This window comes from Scyliorhinus torazame, chromosome 4 (genome assembly GCF_047496885.1).
Source record: "Scyliorhinus torazame isolate Kashiwa2021f chromosome 4, sScyTor2.1, whole genome shotgun sequence".
Lineage (NCBI taxonomy): Eukaryota > Metazoa > Chordata > Chondrichthyes > Carcharhiniformes > Scyliorhinidae > Scyliorhinus > Scyliorhinus torazame.
This window is the reverse complement of record NC_092710.1, coordinates 310,507,829-310,525,483: the sequence shown is the minus strand read 5'-3', so window position 1 is coordinate 310,525,483 and position 17,655 is coordinate 310,507,829. Positions and strand designations below refer to the sequence as shown.

At 48.4% G+C, this 17,655-nt stretch overlaps 1 protein-coding gene across 1 annotated transcript in view; it reads right to left on the bottom strand.

Moving 5' to 3' along the window:
• mrps5 (mitochondrial ribosomal protein S5) overlaps window positions 1–484 on the bottom strand; it is a 201,901-nt gene extending 201,417 nt beyond the window's left edge. Inside the window, exon 1 of the mRNA XM_072500060.1 lies at window positions 308–484. Coding sequence (XP_072356161.1) covers window positions 308–353 — 46 coding nt within the window. The 5' untranslated portion in view covers window positions 354–484. The remainder of the gene's footprint in view (window positions 1–307) is intronic.
• Window positions 485–17,655: the final 17,171 nt, after the last annotated feature.

The following is a 17,655-nucleotide window of genomic DNA, read 5'->3' as shown; positions in this document are numbered from 1 at the left end:
GGTCAGAGGGAGATGCTGCTAACCCTGTGCAAGTGCTGGGTTCGGCTGCATTGGGGACAGGTGAAAGGCCTTGGGTGGGAGGGGACGCTCACCCCACCCCCAACCACCTACTTCTTATCCCGGCCTCGGTTACTGACCTTTCTCTAGGCCTCAATCCCCGGGCTCGATTACCGACCTTTCCCCGGCACCGGGCCTCAATCCCCGGCCTCAGTTACTGACCTTTCCCCGGCACCGGGCCTCAATCCCCGGCCTCAGTTACTGACCTTTCCCCGGCACCGGGCCTCAATCCCCGGCCTCAGTTACTGACCTTTTCCCAGCCTCAGTCCCAGACTCAGGCTCCGCGCTGCTGCCATCTTTCTCTCCCGGGGTTGGTTCGCTGATCCCGGGGTTGACGGATTTAAAACTGCCTCCAGCAGATGTGGAGCCGGCTTTCCGGAGCAGCCCCGGCTGTGGAGACCTTAAAGGCTCTCTGTCAATGAATGAATAAATGTCTGGCAGATTTTTATTGATCAGGGAGCTTTCTTGTTTCATCGAATTAGCTTTTTTAAAAAAAATGTCAGTCTGGAAACAGAGCAGTTCCTGGTGCTGTTTATTCTCCACAATATGTGTAATTTTAATCCTGCATCGTGTCATAGATTATCATAGAATTTACAGTGCAGAAGGAGGCCATTCGGCCCATCAAGTCTGCACCGGCTCTTGGAAAGAGCACCCTACCCAAGGTCAACACCTTCACCCTATCCCCATAACCCAGTAACCCCACCCAACACTAAGGGCAATTTTTGGACACTAAGGGCAATTTAGCATGGCCAATCCACCTAACCTGCACATCTTTGGACTGTGGGAGGAAACCGGATTCCGGCACCCGGAGGAAACCCACGCACACACGGGGAGGATGTGCAGACTCCGCACAGACAGTGACCCAAGCTGGAATCGAACCTGGGACCCTGGAGCTGTGAAGCAATTGTGCTATCCACAAGGCGACCGTGCTGCCACATGTGTCCATTAGCTGATCCCCTTTCATTCCCCCTTTCCATTCAATTACTTATCCAGCCTGGCTGGCTGACATGGGGTCGGATTATCGCCCCAATGTGGGAGTGGGAACTGGGGTTGAATTCATGCCACCGAGCCATTTTCGAGAAGGGAGTGGTGGGTTCAGCTATCTGCCCGAAAGCAGCAAGTCGCTGGTGATTAAAAAGGTCCATTAGACCACTGACCCCGGGTCGACTGGTATAATGCAGCCCTCCCAAACAGTAGTGGCAGGCAACCAGCAGCCTGGGGACCACATAATAATAATCGCTTATTGGCACAAGTAGGCGTCAATGAAGTTACTGTGAAACGCCCCGAGTAGCCACATTCCGGCGCCTCTTTGGTAGGCCAGTACGGGAATTGAACCTGCGCTGCGGCCTTGTTCTGCATTATAAGCCAGCTATTTTGCCCACTGTGCTAAACCAGCATGCAACCCCTCTGGGTTCTGAGTGCGACTCACGAGACATTTTGTGGACCATTTTCCACGTGTAGTGTTGCCACGTTCCTTTGATTTACATCTGTGTAGTTTTTTTTCTACCGGTATGACTGAAGTGACGCGCACATGTAGAGAGGGCAGGTGAAGTGAGGTGCATGCGGATTGCACACAACATTGACTGTGAGAGTTGTACACCCTCTGTGTCCAAAATGTAAATTTTTATTTTGTTTTTGGATTGGATTGGTTTGGATTTGTTTATTGTCAAGTGTACCGAGGTACAGTGAAAAGTATTTTTCTGCGAGCAGCTCAACAGATCATTAAATACATGGGAGGAAAAGGGAATAAAAGAAAATACATAATAGGGCAACACAACATATACAATGTAACTACATAAGCACTGGCATCGGATGAAGCATACAGGGTGTAGTGTTAATGAGGTCAGTCCATAAGAGGGTCATTTAGGAGTCTGGTGACAGTGGGGAAGAAGCTGTTTTTGAGTCTGTTCGTGCGTGTTCTCAGACTTCTGTATCTCCTGCCCGATGGAAGAAGTTGGAAGAGTGAGTAAGCCGGGTGGGAGGGATCTTTGATTATGCTGCCCGCTTTCCCCAGGCAGCGGGAGGTGTAGATGGAGTCAATGGTGGGAGGCAGGTTCGTGTGATGGACTGGGTGGTGTTCACGACTCTCTGAAGTTTCTTTAAAATGAAATGAAAATTGCTTATTGTCACAAGTAGGCTTCAAATGAACGGCGCCTGTTCGGGGAGGCTGTTATGGGAATTGAAACGTGCTGCTGGCCTGCCTTGGTCTGCTTTCAAACCCAGCGATTTAGCCCTGTGCTAAACAGCCCCTTGCGGTCCTGGGCGGAGCAGTTGCCATACCAGGCTGTGATGCAGCCAGATAGGATGCTTTCTGTGGTGCATCTGTAAAAGTTGGTAAGGGTTAATGTGGACATGCCGAATTTCCTTAGTTTCCTGAGGAAGTATAAGCGCTGTTGTGCTTTCTTGGTGGTAGCATCGACGTGGGTGGACCAGAACAGATTTTTGGAGATGTGCACCCCTAGGAATTTGAAACTGCTCACCATCTCCACCTTGGCCCCGTTGATGCTGACAGGGGTGTGTACAGTACTTTGCTTCCTGAAGTCAATGACCAGCTCTTTAGTTTTGCTGGCATTGAGAGAGAGATTGTTGTCGCTACACCACTCCACTAGGTTCTCTATCTCCTGCCTGTATTCTGACTCGTCGTTATTCGAGATCCGGCCCACTATGGTCGTACCGTCAGCAAACATGTAGATGGAGTTGGAACCAAATTTTTACCATTTGAATTTGATGACAGTCCTATTAATGTATATATTAAGTATTTTCTATAACTCATTATGAAATATTTAGTGCAAAGGTATTTAAGTTGGTCTACATAGATCAATTTGCACTCTGAGGTGCTTCAATATTAACCCTCAATTTCCCTCAGTCACAAAACTCCCACTACAGCACTCTAATGCAGCCCAAAGTCAGCACTCCAGTGCAAACAAAGTCAGTTTAATACTGTCTGAATCTGGCCTCTGAAAACTGGTTATTGAATTAATCTAGTTAATTAATTAATACATTGCAGCTGCAAACAGAGCCTGTATGAACCCTACTTTAAAGCTGATCTAAATCTCACCTTCTTCCAACCCAAACAGCAGGTAATTACTGAATCAAACAAAGACTAGACTTTAGATAGAAATTAATCCTAATTTCCCTCAGTCACAAAACTCCTATTTAAGCACTCTAATGCAGCCCTAAGTCAGCACTCCAGTGCAAACAATTTGATTGTGTTTTGAATTCCATATTCCCATCTACTCCCAATAACCTTTAATTCTTGCTTAACAAGAATCTATTGAAATGAAAATCGCTTATTGTCACAAGTAGGCTTCAAATGAAGTTACTGTGAAAAGCCCCTAGTCGCCACATTCCGGCGCCTGTTCGGGGAGGTAGAGTACAGGAATTGAACCCGCGCTGCTGGCCTTGTTCTGCATTACATGCCAGCTGTTTAGCCCACTGTGCTAAACCAGCCCCAGGCTGATAAATTTACATTTACCTTCAAAATATTTAATGACCCTCCTCCACTGCTTCCTGAGGCAGAGTTCCAAAGTCTGAGAGAAAATAAATTCTCTTCATCTCTGCCCTCAAAAAGCGATGCCTAAATTTAAAACAGTGCCCCCTACAAGACAAAACATCCTTTCCACGTCTACCTTGTCAAGATATTTCAGGATCTTATATACTTTCAATCAAGTCACCCCATTCTTCTAAGTTCCAGTGGAAAGAAGACCAGCCTATCCAACCTCTCGTAAGATATCTCGCTCATTCCAGGTATCAGTCCAGGGGCAGCATGGTAGCACAAGTGGATAAGCACTGTGGCTTTACAGCGCCAGGGTCCCAGGTTCGATTCCCCGCTGGGTCACTGTCTGTGCGGAGTTTGCACATTCACCCCGTTCTATGTAATCTACATGTTCTATGTAATCTAGTAAACCTCCTCTGAACCACCTCCCATGCATTTACATCCTTCCTTAAATAAGGAGACGAAAACTACACACAATATTCAAAATGTGTTCTTTGCCAATGCCCTGTATGACTGAAACACAACATCCTTACTCTTCTGTTCAATTTTTCTTGTAATAAATGATTGCATTCTATTTGCCTTCTTAATTACTTGCTGTACCTGCATACTAACGTTTTGTGCCTCATGCACTCGGGCACTTGAATCCCTTGGCCCTCAGAATTCTGCAGTCATTCTCCATTTAAGTGGTACTCTACTTTTTATTCTTCCTGTCAAAGTGAACAACTTGACATTCTCCCAACATTTTATTTAATCTGCCAGAGATTTGCCCACACACTCTATCTATATCCACCTGCAACTTCCTTATGTCTTCACAACATACTTTCCTACCTATCTTTGTGTAATGTGTAACTTTAGCTCCCATGCCTTCATTCCCCTCATTTAAGTCATTGATATAAATTGTAAAAAGTTGAGGTCCTGGAACAGAATTCTGAGGACTCCACTCATCACATCCTTCCAAACAAAGAACCATTTACGCAAACTCTCTATTTTCTGCCAGCCAGCTAATCTTCTAAACAGGCTAATATGTTAACCCCCAACTACACCATAAGCTTTTATGTTCCACAATAACCTTTCAAGTGGCACCCTTTCAATTCCTTCTGGACATCCACGTACAGCAGTCTACATGCTCCGCTTTACCCACAATGCATGTTATGCCAATAAAGAACTCCAATAAATTGGATAAACATGATTTCCCTTTCCCCAAACTATAATGACTCTTTCCAATTTTTTCTAAATGCCTGCTATAACCTTTTTAATGATCGGTTCTAACACCTTCCCCACAACAGATGTCAAGCTAGCTGGCCTGGAGTTTCTATTTTCTGCCTCCCTCCTCTCTTGAATGGAGGGGTCACATTTGCTACTTTACAGTCATAGAATCATAGAATTCCTACAGTGCAGAAGGAGGCTATTTGGCCCATCGAGCCTGTACCGACCCTCTAAAAGAGCACCCTATCTAGTGTCAGGCTCTCACCCAATCCCCGTAACCCAGTAACCCCACCTAGCCTTTTGGACACTAAGGGGCAATTGTTCATGGCCAATCCACCTAACCTGCACATCTTTGGACTGTGGGAGGAAACTGGAGCACTCGGAGGAAACCCACGCAACCACGGGGAGAAAGTGCAAACTCCACACAGTCACCTGAGGCCGGAATTGAACCCGGGTCCCTAACATTGTGAGGCAGCAGTGCTAACCACCATGCTGCCCACAATCTGCCATGCCACTCACAGTCATAGAATCATAGAATTTACAGTGCAGAAGGAGGCCATTCGGCCCATCGAGTCTGCACCGGCCCTTGGAAAGAGCATCCCACTGAAACCCACATCTCCACCCTATCCCCGTAACCTCACCTAACCTTTTTGGACACTAAGTGCAATTTATCATGGCCTATCCGCCTAACCTGCACCTCTTTGGACTGTGGGAGGAAACCGGAGCACCCGGAGGAAACCCACGCACACGCGGGGAGAACGTGCGGACTCCGCACAGACAGTGATCCAAGCCGGAATCGAGCCCAGGACCCTGGAACTGTGAAGCAACTGTGCTAACCACTGTGCTACCGTGCTGCCCAGTCTGATGGAACCTTTCCAGAATCTTGGGAATTTTGGAAAATTAACACCAACACATCCACTACTTCATTAAGCACCTCCTTTAAGACCCTAGGCTGAAATCAATCAGGACCCAGAGATTTGTCAACCTGCAACTCCATCAGTTTGCTCAGTGTAGCTTCCCTGGTGATTGTAATTTCACCAAGTTCCTCTTTCCCTTCCACCTCCTGATTCACAGCGATTACTGGAATTTTTTTGTATCCTCTACAGTGAAAACAGAAGCAAAATATTTATTCATTTCACCTGCCTTCTCATTATTGTCTACTACTACCTCCCATTCTCACTCTCTAGAGGACCAATACTCATTTTATTTGCTCTTTTCCTTTTTAACTACCCATGGAAATCCTTACATTCTATTTTTGCATTTCCAGCTAGCTTCCTCTCGTACTTTAATTTCTTTCTCCCTTTAGTCATACTCTGCTGTTTTTTAATATTCTGAACAATCATCTGACCTGCCACTCATCTTTGCGCAGTTTTATGCTTTTTCTTGAAGTTTTCCGTAACTTTTCATTAACCACGGATGCTGGGTTCTCTCTTTAGAATTGTTCTTTATTGCAGGAATATACTTATTCTGAAATGCTCCCTTAAATGTCTGCCACTGCTTCTCTATTGATTTACCTCTAGTTTCGTATCCCAGTTAATTTGTTATACCCTGGGCTGGTGCACGGTCGATTCCAGCCTCACAGACCCCGCAGTCCCAACACAAATGAATTAACGAATAATTCGTATAAAGTTTGCAGAATCTTTGGCCCCTTGACTGCTCAATAAATTACAACCACCAGGTTGGTAGGGTAAACAAAATAACTGTTTATTTTTAACAGGAACAAAGTTAAAACATGCAATAATTATAACAGAATAACGGCCAGCTAATCTACTACTCACCCCTTTTACCTTCCCAACCTCTGCCTAAACACACAAAAGGCAGACAGACACAGAGGAAGGGGAAGGTGTAAAATAATAAGGGGATTAATATGAAGTGAAAAATGAGTGTCCTTGCTTCCAATGTTGAAGTCGTTGCAGCAGACAGTCTTCCCAGGATGCTTAAGGATCTAAACCAACAGTTGGATTGCTAATGAGCAGAAACATTCAGTCATAACTCCCAGACTGTAGGATTCCCTCTGGGGAGTCACTTTAGCTTTTATTAACCCGGGCCTTCACTCAAAGGATCCACCTGTTATGGGAAAGGCATTTTCAGAACCTCAAAATGGATCATGGAATTCAACCTACATCCCCCTTTAATGCTATTGTTGCTTTTCCGAGCACACGGCTTGTTCTCCAGGTGTGGGATTACAATTATGGACATGTGGGTTTTTAAACACAAAACAATGTTTATTCCATGAACTCAACTGAATCTTTTAAATAAACATTGGATCACTTAACACCCCTTACTTCAAAGATAACCCCGAAAATAATACAACACTAAATAATCCTTCAGTTATTCCTTTCAACATCCAAGAGATTTAACACCTTTAAACAGAAACACATCAGGTTAAAGGCTTTACTATTATGAGTTTAAATCACCCAAATGATCCATAGATAATCTTTCATGGCAGAGATCACAGCACTTCCAGCTCACTGCAAACACAGACACACCCAAGCTCTTTTCCTCAAAACTTAGCTTTCTTCTTTCAAGCAGCACACAGCCCCTCCCAGCTTTCTCCTCAAACAGGCTTTTTCCTTTCAAGCATCTCACAGCAAAGCAGCATGGGAACCTTTTAGCCGCTCTCTCCCAAAACTGAAACTAGAAAACTGCAAAATGGCAGAGCTAAAGCCCAGCTCCACCCATACTCTGACATCACTGCATTTCTTAAAGGTACATTGCATAAACATCCATTTCTTAAAGGCACTCTCACATGACACACCTCAAGCCTATTTAATTCTTATTTGTTTCCAACCCCACCAATGATGAACAACCTGACTGAGATAAGAAGAGTTCCCCAGAGGAGATTCAAAAACGATTTTTAAACAACTGGTCCAGCCTTCAGCCAAAGGTTGGGTTGGATTTCATTGCAGTTTTGGCTGTGGAGAGAGAAAGGTCTTAATTTTGGGTCTTCCGAAAGAATCTATTAGATGAGAGAGAAATCAGAGCTGTGACCCTCCAGCTTCTGACCAAACTGAAAGTAAAACCTGGGCTCCCTAAGGAACGTTCCAGAGACAGCAGAACCAATCACTGCCTTGTCCTCCAGAAGAACCCGGCTCTTGTGAATAGCTCATTGTCCACCAGCCAAGCCATTCAGTCCGAGTCATCGCTGATGTCAGCCCAAACAGCACATCCTGCTGGATTTTCCTGTTTTTAAATTGAAGGTAATCTGCTTGGCCTTAAAGGCATTAACCATGGAAAAAAAATAACAATAGCGAACGGGTTCACCGAAACTGAAATGGGTACAGGCAGGGATGAAACAGGAGGATCCTGACAACTTGAGCTAGCGTAGCCCTAATAGTCTCCATTATTTAAGTTTAAAATACTGGTGTTCGACCCACTCTTCTCCCTTTCAAACTAGATGTGAAATTCAATAATAATCTTTATTATGGGTGGTGGCTATTCCCAAGAGCCGGGTTCTTCTTAAAGACAAGGCAGTGATTTGTTCTGCTGTCACAAGTAGGCTTACATTACTTAACACTGCAATGAAGTTACTGTGAAAAGCCCCGAGTCACCATGTGGTAAACCACCGTGTTCTGATATTAGAGGTTGTACGGTAGAACCTGCACTTCAGGTTCACCAGTGGCCCCTGCATGCTAGCTCCGACCAGGAGCCGGGTTATAAATATGCGTGGCCTCCAGCTCGCAGCCATTTTTCCAGCTACTGTGGGAGGCCACACATCTGTTACTAATAAAGCCTCAGTTTGGATTCAACTTCGTCTCCAGTCAAATTGATCGTGCCTCAATTTATTAGTATCAGATTCAGAAAATGGATTTCCGGATTAAACCAGACCACCTGCAGCTGGATCCACACGCAAGCGACGCCAGAAAGGACTTCCAGCACTGGCTAGCTTGTTTTGAAGCGTATATCATCGCGGTGCCGACCCCTGTTCCAGAGGCTCAGAAGATCCAGATCTTGTACTCCAGACTCAGCTCCAAAGTCTTCCCGCTGATCCAGGATGCGCCCAATTACACTGATGCCATGACTCGACTCAAAGAAAATTATGTACAGAAGACGAACACGCTCTTCATCAGACACGCGCTCGCAACGCGTACTCAACTAACTGGTGAGTCAATTGAGGACTTCTGGAGAGCCCTGATCCCACTAGTTCGGGTCGGTGACTGCCAGGACATTACAGCTAAGGAGCACTCAGATCTCCTTATGGTGACGCTTTTGTAACTGGGATTGGTTCTGATGTTATCAGGCAGCGGCTCCTAGAAGGAGCCATGCGCGACCTCGCAGAGACTAAAACGCTAGCGCTCTCCATGACGGTTGCCCTGCGCAATGTCCAGTCCTACGCCCCCAAACACGTGGCCCACTCATCGTAGCCTTCATGGGCCCCACATGTAGCCACCCCAGCGAGGGCGCTACCCACCCAATATGCCTGCGCTACATGGCAGCCAGTGATCTCCGGGGGCCCCCGATGCTATTTTTGCGGCCAACAAAGACACCCCCGCCAACACTGCCCGGCCCGCGCTGCCCTTTCTAAGGCCTGCGGGAAGAAGGGCTACTTCGCTGCGGTGTGCCAGGCCTGCTCAGCGGCCGCGATCGTCCCCACTACCCCCCGGTCACGGACAATGGGCGCCGCCATTCTCCTCTCCTCCCCAGGCCATGTGCGACCAATGGGCACCGCCATCTTCTGCCCCGCACAACACGTGCATTTCGTGGGTGCCGCCATCTTGCTCCACCCCCACAAAGTGCGTTCCATGGGCGCCGCCATTTTGTAATCCCCAGAATCTACAGGCACTGCCATCTTGTCCACCCCGCAGCACATGGACACCAACGGCGTTCCAGGACCTCAACTCAACGGCCGCCTCACTACCCGACGATCAACCACGGCTCGCCTCCATGGCAATTGACCAGTCCCGACCACATAATCTAACCAATGCATCCACCAACGTGAAAGTCAACGGCCATGTGACCTCCTGCCTAATGGACTCCGGGAGCACCAAGAGCTTTGTACACCCAAATACGGTAAGGCGCTGCTCACTTAAGGTACACCCTACCAATCAAAATATCTCCGTGGCCTCCGGATCCCATCGCGTAGCGGCTGCACGGTCACGCTCACAGTCCAAGGCGTAGAATTCCACGGCTTTCGCCTCTACGTCCTCCCTAACATCTGCGCTGCACTTATCCTCGGCCTGGACTTCCAGTGCAACCTCCAGAGCCTGACCCTTAAATTCGGCGGATCCTTACTACCCCTCACTGTGTGTGGCCTCGCGATCTAAAGGTCGATCCTCCTTCCTTCTAACCCCAGATTGCAAACCCGTCACCACAAGGAGCAGACGGGGCAGCACCCAGGATAAGGCCTTCATCAGGTCCGAGGTCCAGCGGTTGCTTCGGCAGGGCGTCATCGAGGCCAGCAACAGCCCCTGGAGAGCTCAAGTGGTAGTGGTTAAGTCTGGGGAGAAAAACCGAATGGTCGTGGACTACAGCCAGACCATCAACAGGTACACGCAGCTCGATGCGTACCCCCTCCCACGCATATCTGACATGGTTAACCAGATTGCACAGTACCGGGTCTTCTCAACGGTGGACCTGAAATCCGTAAATCGGAACGGCCATACACCGCCTTCGAGGCAGACGGCCGGCTATATCACTTCCTTAGGGTCCCCTTTGGCGTCACCAATGGGGTTTCGGTCTTCCAAAGGGAGATGGACCGAATGGTCGACCGGTGCGGCTTGCGGGCCACGTTTCCATACCTAGACAATGTGACCATCTGCGGCCATGATCAGCAGGGCCACGATGCCAACCTCGATAAATTTCTCCACACAGCCTCACATATAACAAGGAGAAGTGTGTGTTCCGCACGAACCGCTTAGCCATCCTCGGCTACGTGGTCCAGAACGGAGTTCTGGGGCCCGATCCCGACCGCATGCACCCCCTCATGGACCTCCCCCTCCCCCACTGCGCCAAGGCCCTCAAACGCTGGCTCGGGTTCTTCTTATATTACGCGCAGTGGGTACCAAACTATGCGGACAACGCCCACCCACTCATACAGTCCACTCATTTCCCCCTGACGGCTAAGGCCCAACAGGCTTTCGCCCGGATCAGAGCTGATATTGCCAAAGCTGGAATGCACGCTGTAGACGAAACACTTCCTTTCCAAGTAGAAAGCGACGCATCAGACGTCACCCTTGCTGCCACCCTCAACCAGGCAGGCAGGCCCATGGGATCCTTTTCCCGCACCCTCCATGCCTCCGAAATTCGGCACTCATCCGTCGAAAAAGAGGCCCAGGCCATCGTTGAGGCTGTGCGACATTGGAGGCATTACCTGGCCGGCAGGAGATTCACTCTCCTCACTGACCAATGGTCGGTAGCCTTCATGTTCAACAAGACGCAGCGGGACAAGATCAAAAATGATAAAATCTTGCAGTGGAGAATCGAGCTCTCCACCTATAATTACGAGGTTAAATATCGCCCTGGCAAACTCAACAAGCCCCCAGACGCCCTATCCCGAGGTACATGTGCCAGCGCACAAGTAGACCGACTCCGGACCCTGCACGACAGCCTTTGTCACCCAGGGGTCACTCGGTTGTACCATTTCATTAAGGCACAAAATTTGCCCTACTCCGTCGAGGAAGTAAGGACGATCACCAAGGACTGCCAGTCTTGTGCGGAGTGCAAGACGCACTTCTACCGACCGGACTGCATGCACCTGGTGAAGTCCTCCCACCCCTTTGAATGCCTCAGCGTGGATTTCAAAGGCCCCCTCCCCTCCTCCGATCGACGTCTGCCACCGTCATTAAAGCCCTTAATTCTATCTTCACTCTGTTCAGCTTCCCCGCCTACATCCACAGTGACAGGGGATCCTCATTCGTGAGTGATGAGCTCGCCAGTTCCTGCTCAGCAGGGGTATCGCCTCCAGCAGAACGACGAGCTACAACCCCCGGGGAAACGGACAGGTAGAAAGGGAGAATGGGACGGTATGGAGGGCCGTCCAGCTGGCCCTGAGGTCCAAAAATCTCCTGGCTTCCCGCTGGCAAGAGGTCCTCCCTGATGCACTACATTCCATTCGCTCATTACTCTGCACTGCTACTAACAGTACACCACATGAACGTCTTTTTGCCTTTTCCAGGAAGTCCACATCCGGGGTATCGCTCCCAACTTGGCTCACAGCTCAGGGAACTGTGCTTTTCCGTCAACATGTGCAGCTCCACAAGGCGGATCCGTTGGTGGAAAGGATGCACCTGCTCCACGCAAACCCACAGTACGCCTACGTGGCGTTCCCCGATGGCCGCCAGGATACCATCTCCCTCAGGGGCCTGGTACCAGCAGGTTCCACCCCCACACCACCCCCGTCACCCCGAGCGCCAACCTCCTAGACCGTCCGTCTTCCCCCTGCCCACCCCCATTGATGAAGAGGTTTTTGGCACGCTCCCCGAGTCAACTTCGACCACGACAGCGCCAACATCGCTGTCACCACTTCGTTGATCTCAAAGGACCATCAAGGCGCCGGACCGGCTGAACCTCTGACCGGCCCACCGGATGACCAGACATTTTTTTTACTGCTCTGTAAATATTAAAAATTACTAATTGTATATAGTTATCCACCACCCCTGCCGGACTCAATTTTAACAGGGTGTGAATGTGGTAAACCACTGTGTTCTGATATTAGAGGTTGTATGGCAGAACCTGCACTACAGGTTCACCTGTGGCCCCTGCATGCTAGCTCCGCCCAGGAGGCGGGTTATAAATATGCGTGGCCTCCAGCTCGCAGCCATTTCGACAGCTGCTGTGGGAGGCCACACACCTACGTATCCTTGATATGTATGTCCCTGTCAGGTAGGGAAGAGATAGTCGAGTGAGGGAACCATGGTTGACAAGAGAGGTTGAATGTCTTGTTAAGAGGAAGAAGGAGACTTATGTAAGACTGAGGAAACAAGGTTCAGACAGGGTGCTGGAGGGATACAAGATAGCCAGGAGGGAACTGAAGAAAGGGATTAGGAGAGCTAAGAGAGGGCATGAACAATCTTTGGCGGGTAGGATCAAGGAAAACCCCAAGGCCTTTTACACATATGTGAGAAATATTAGAATGACTAGAGCGAGGGTAGGTCCGATCAAGGACAGTAGCGGGAGATTGTGTGTTGAGTCTGAAGAGATAAGAGAGGTCTTGAACGAGTACTTTTCTTCAGTATTTACAAATGAGAGGGGCCATATTGTTGGAGAGGACAGTGTGAAACAGACTGGTAAGCTCGAGGAAATACTTGTTAGGAAGGAAGATGTGTTGGACATTTTGAAAAACTTGAGGATAGACAAGTCCCCCGCGCTTGACGGGATATATCCAAGGATTCTATGGGCAGCAAGAGATGAAATTGCAGAGCTGTTGGCAATGATCTTTTCGTCCTCACTGTCAACAGGGGTGGTACCAGGGGATTGGAGAGTGGTGAATGCCGTGCCCCTGTTCAAAAAAGGGACTAGGGATAACCCTTAGAATTACAGGCCAGTTAATCTTACTTCGGTGGTAGGCAAAGTAATGGAAAGGGTACTGAAGGATAGGATTTCTGAGCATCTGGAAAGACACTGCTTGATTAGGGATAGTCAGCACGGATTTGTGAGGGGTAGGTCTTGCCTTACGAGTCTTTTTGAATTCTTTGAGGAGGTGACCAAGCATGTGGATGAAGGTAAAGCAGTGGATGTAGTGTACATGGATTTTAGTAAGGCATTTGATAAGGTTCCCCATGGTAGGCTTATGCAGAAAGTAATGAGGCATAGGATAGTGGGAGATGTAGCCAGTTGGATAACGAACTGGCTAACCAATAGAAGTCAGAGAGTGGTGGTGGATGGCAAATATTCAGCCTGGATCCCAGTTACTAGTGGCGTACCACAGGGATCAGTTCTGGGTCCTCTGCTGTTTGTGATTTTCATTAATGACTTGGATGAGGGAGTTGAAGGGTGGGTCAGTAAATTTGCAGACGATACGAAGATTGGTGGAGTTGTGGATAGTGAGGAATGCTGTTGTCGGCTGCAAAGAGACATAGATAGGATACAGAGCTGGGCTGAGAAGTGGCAGATGGAGATTAACCCTGAAAAGTGTGAGGTTGTCCATTTTGGAAGGACAAATATGAATGCGGAATACAGGGTTAACGGTAGAGTTCTTGGCAATGTGGAGGAGCAGAGAGATCTTGGGGTCTATGTTCATACATCTTTGAAAGTTGCCACTCAAGTGGATAGAGCTGTGAAGAAGGCCTATGGTGTGCTCGCGTTCATTAACAGAGGGATTGAATTTAAGAGCCGAGAGGTGATGATGCAGCTGTACAAAACTTTGGTAAGGCCACATTTGGAGTACTGTGTACAGTTCTGGTCGCCTCATTTTAGGAAGGATGTGGAAGCTTTGGAAAAGGTGCAAAGGAGATTTACCAGGATGTTTCCTGGAATGGAGAGTAGGTCTTATGAGGAAAGGTTGAGGGTGCTATGCCTTTTCTCATTAGAACGGAGAAGGATGAGGGGCGACTTGCTAGAGGTTTATAAGATGATCAGGGGAATAGATAGACAGTCAGAGACTTTTTCCCCGGGTGGAACAAACCATTACAAGGGGACATAAATTTAAGGTGAATGGTGGAAGATATAGGGAGGATGTCAGAGGTAGGTTCTTTACCCAGAGAATAGTGGGGGCATGGAATGCACTGCCTGTGGAAGTAGTTGAGTCGGAAACATTAGGGACCTTCAAGCAGCTATTGGATAGGTACATGGATTACGGTAGAATGCTATAGTGTAGATTAGTTTGTTCTTAAGGGCAGCACGGTAGCATTGTGGATAGCACAATTGCTTCACAGCTCCAGGGTCCCAGGTTCGATTCCGGCTTGGGTCACTGTCTGTGCGGAGTCTGCACATCCTCCCCGTGTGTGCGTGGGTTTCCTCCCGATGCTCCGGTTTCCTCCCACAGTCCAAAGATGTGCAGGTTAGGTGGATTGGCCATGTTAAATTGCCCTTAGTGTCCAAAATTGCCCTTTGTGTTGGGTGGGGTTACTGGGTTATGGGGATAGGGTGGAGGTGTTGACCTTGGGTAGGGTGCTCTTTCCAAGTGCTGATGCAGACTCGATGGGCTGAATGGCCTCCTTCTGCACTGTAAATTCTATGATAAGTTGATACTAATAAAGCCTCAGTTTGGATGCAACTTCGTCTCCAGTCAAATTGATCGTGCCTCACACCACGAGCCTGTTCGGGTACACCGAAGGAGAATTCAGAATGTCCAATTCACCTAACAAGCACCTCTTTCGGGACTTATGGGAGGAAACCGGAGCAGCCGGAGAAAACCCACGCAGACAAGGGGAGAACGTGCAGACTCCGCACAGACAGTGACCCAAGCTGGGAAAGGAATCTGGGACCTGGTGCTGTGAAGCAACAGTGCCAACCACTATGCTACCATGCCGCCCTCCTATCATAATGTGGTAGCTGCTACCTGGAAGTTTATTCTAAGATCATTAATTAATCCTGTCACATTGCACAACGCCAAGTCTAATATAACCTGCATCCTGGTTGGTTCCAGATGGTGCTGCTCTAAGAAACTATCTCAAAAGACTTCTATGAACTCCTCAACCACACTACTGCTACCAGATTAAAATAACCTGTGATTATTGCCATTTCTTTATCACAAACCCCAATATTCTTGTCATTAAAGTTTTGGCTGCAGGAAAATAATTGTGTTCAGAAGATAGAAATAGACAATGTTTTGCTGTCAGTTTACCTCCGTGCTCGGAGGGCAGGGGATTGGGACTACAGTCAAGTAAGAGAGGAGACTGGATTTTTTTTTTAACAACTTCCCTGTTAGTTATTCCTGCCGGCAACTTCCCTCTTGCTCCTCAAACTGGACGTTTACAAAATCTTTCCTTAAATTTGTTCTTGTAATGTGGATGGCACATCCAACATTTATTGACCATCACTGGTAGCCATGAGGGGATTAATAATCAACCACATAGTGTATTATTGGAGGTACCTGTAGGACAGATCAGAAGAGATGGCAGGTTCCTTCTTTGAATGACATGATTAAACTAGTTGGTTTATTGCAGTTATTTGGTCATGTTTATGGGTATTTTCTAGTGTTAGTGCATAAATGACCGGAGGAGAGATCAAGGAGATGCAGTAAGTGCGGTAGTGTGCGAGAATTGGCCGATGGCCGATCCGGTAATAATAATAATCTTTATTAGTATCACAAGTAGACATACATTAACACTGCAATGAAGTTACTATGAAAAGCCCCTAGTCGCCACATTGTTTGGGTAAACTGAGGGAGAATTCAGAATGTCCAATTCACCTAATAAGCACGTCTTTCGGGACTTGGAGGAAAACGGGATGCTCGGAGGAAACCGAGCCTCCACATCATGTCCCAGTCACTGAGGAATGTTTTCCAGGCACAGGTGGACATTGTCAAGGCACTCCAGAGTGTGGGCTGGGCACTCAGGGTCATCTCTGAGGGCATCGACACCATGGTGCAGACGATGGGGAGCAGCCGGGATTGGCAGAGCCCGATGACACAGAAGCCACTGGAGTTCACTCCAGCCACCCTTCTGTCCAGGGTCCTAGGAGCACCGTCCGGGAGGTCACCAGTTCTCCCTTATCTCTCCCTCCTGACAACGGCAAACCTTGGGTCAGCGGGTGGAACAGGGTGGCACAGCGAGGCAAGGTGATTGGGGCCCTCCAGCCCCAGGGCCCTCAGGGCTGCCAGGGAGCGGTAAGCAGCAGGGTACCTTACCTCTGATGTGCATCCTGGGGACACACCTAGACATAGAAGAAGAGCACGGAGGTCTTAGTAACTTGAGGATCACTGAGAGGGCGCTGGGGGGAGGGGATAGTTCGAGTCACGATTGTACACTTTACCTCAGGTATCCGTGGCCTATTCTCCAAAGAGCATACTCAGAGGGAAGGGGTATCAGAGCTGTAAGTATAAAAACCCTATCTCGGGGATCACAGCCTAGTCTCCAGGAAGCGTACTCGGAGGTGAGGGGGCATTGGAGCTGTAAGTATAAAAACCTTACCTTGGAGACTCACAGCCCAGGCTACATGGAGCGGACTCGGAGGGCCGGGGTATCGGAGCTGTATGTATAGGGTGGCACGGTAGCACAGTGGTTATCACTGTTGCTTCACAGCACCAGGGTCCCAGGTTCGATTCCCGGCTTGGGTCACTGTCTGTGCGGAGTCTGCACGTTCTCTCCATGTCTGCGTGGGTTTCCTCCGGGTGCTCCGGTTTCCTCCCACAAGTCCCGAAAGACGGGCTTGTTAGGTGATTTGGACATTCTGAATTTTTCCTCTGTATACCCGAACAGGCGCCGGAATGTGGCGACTGGGGGATTTTCACAGTAACTTCTTTGCAGGGATAATGTAAGCCTACTTGTGACAATAATAAAGATCATTATTAGTATTAATTCTACCTTGGCCATCCAGGACGACCGCCATGGTTGTATCCCGCCGTTGGCAGGGAGGGGGGGTATATGCCAACAATGGGTGTGAATACTGTATCTGAGACAGGGAGTAGGCCATTTATACATTCCTGAATGACCAGTGTCTAGTTCAGTTTCTGTAAACAAAGTGTATGTGGTGATGTCTGTGTGTGAGTATGATGCGTGTGTGTGTGTAGCGCACAAAGACTCCATGAGACGAATAGAGTGAAGTCGATGAGGCTTTATTAAGCGTGTCTGTTCCCCAGCAGCCCGATAGTAAACTGGCATGCGGGGGAAGACACCGGCTTCTTATACTTCGCCTTCAGGGCGGAGCTTGAGGTCAACGGCCAACCAGGACCCGGGATCTGTCAGCCAATGACATTAGGGCTTCCAGTCCCACATGACCCCCAATACATACTACCACATTCACCCCTTGTCAAAATTGAACCCAGCGGGGTGATGCTTCGTATGGTGGTAAGGGTT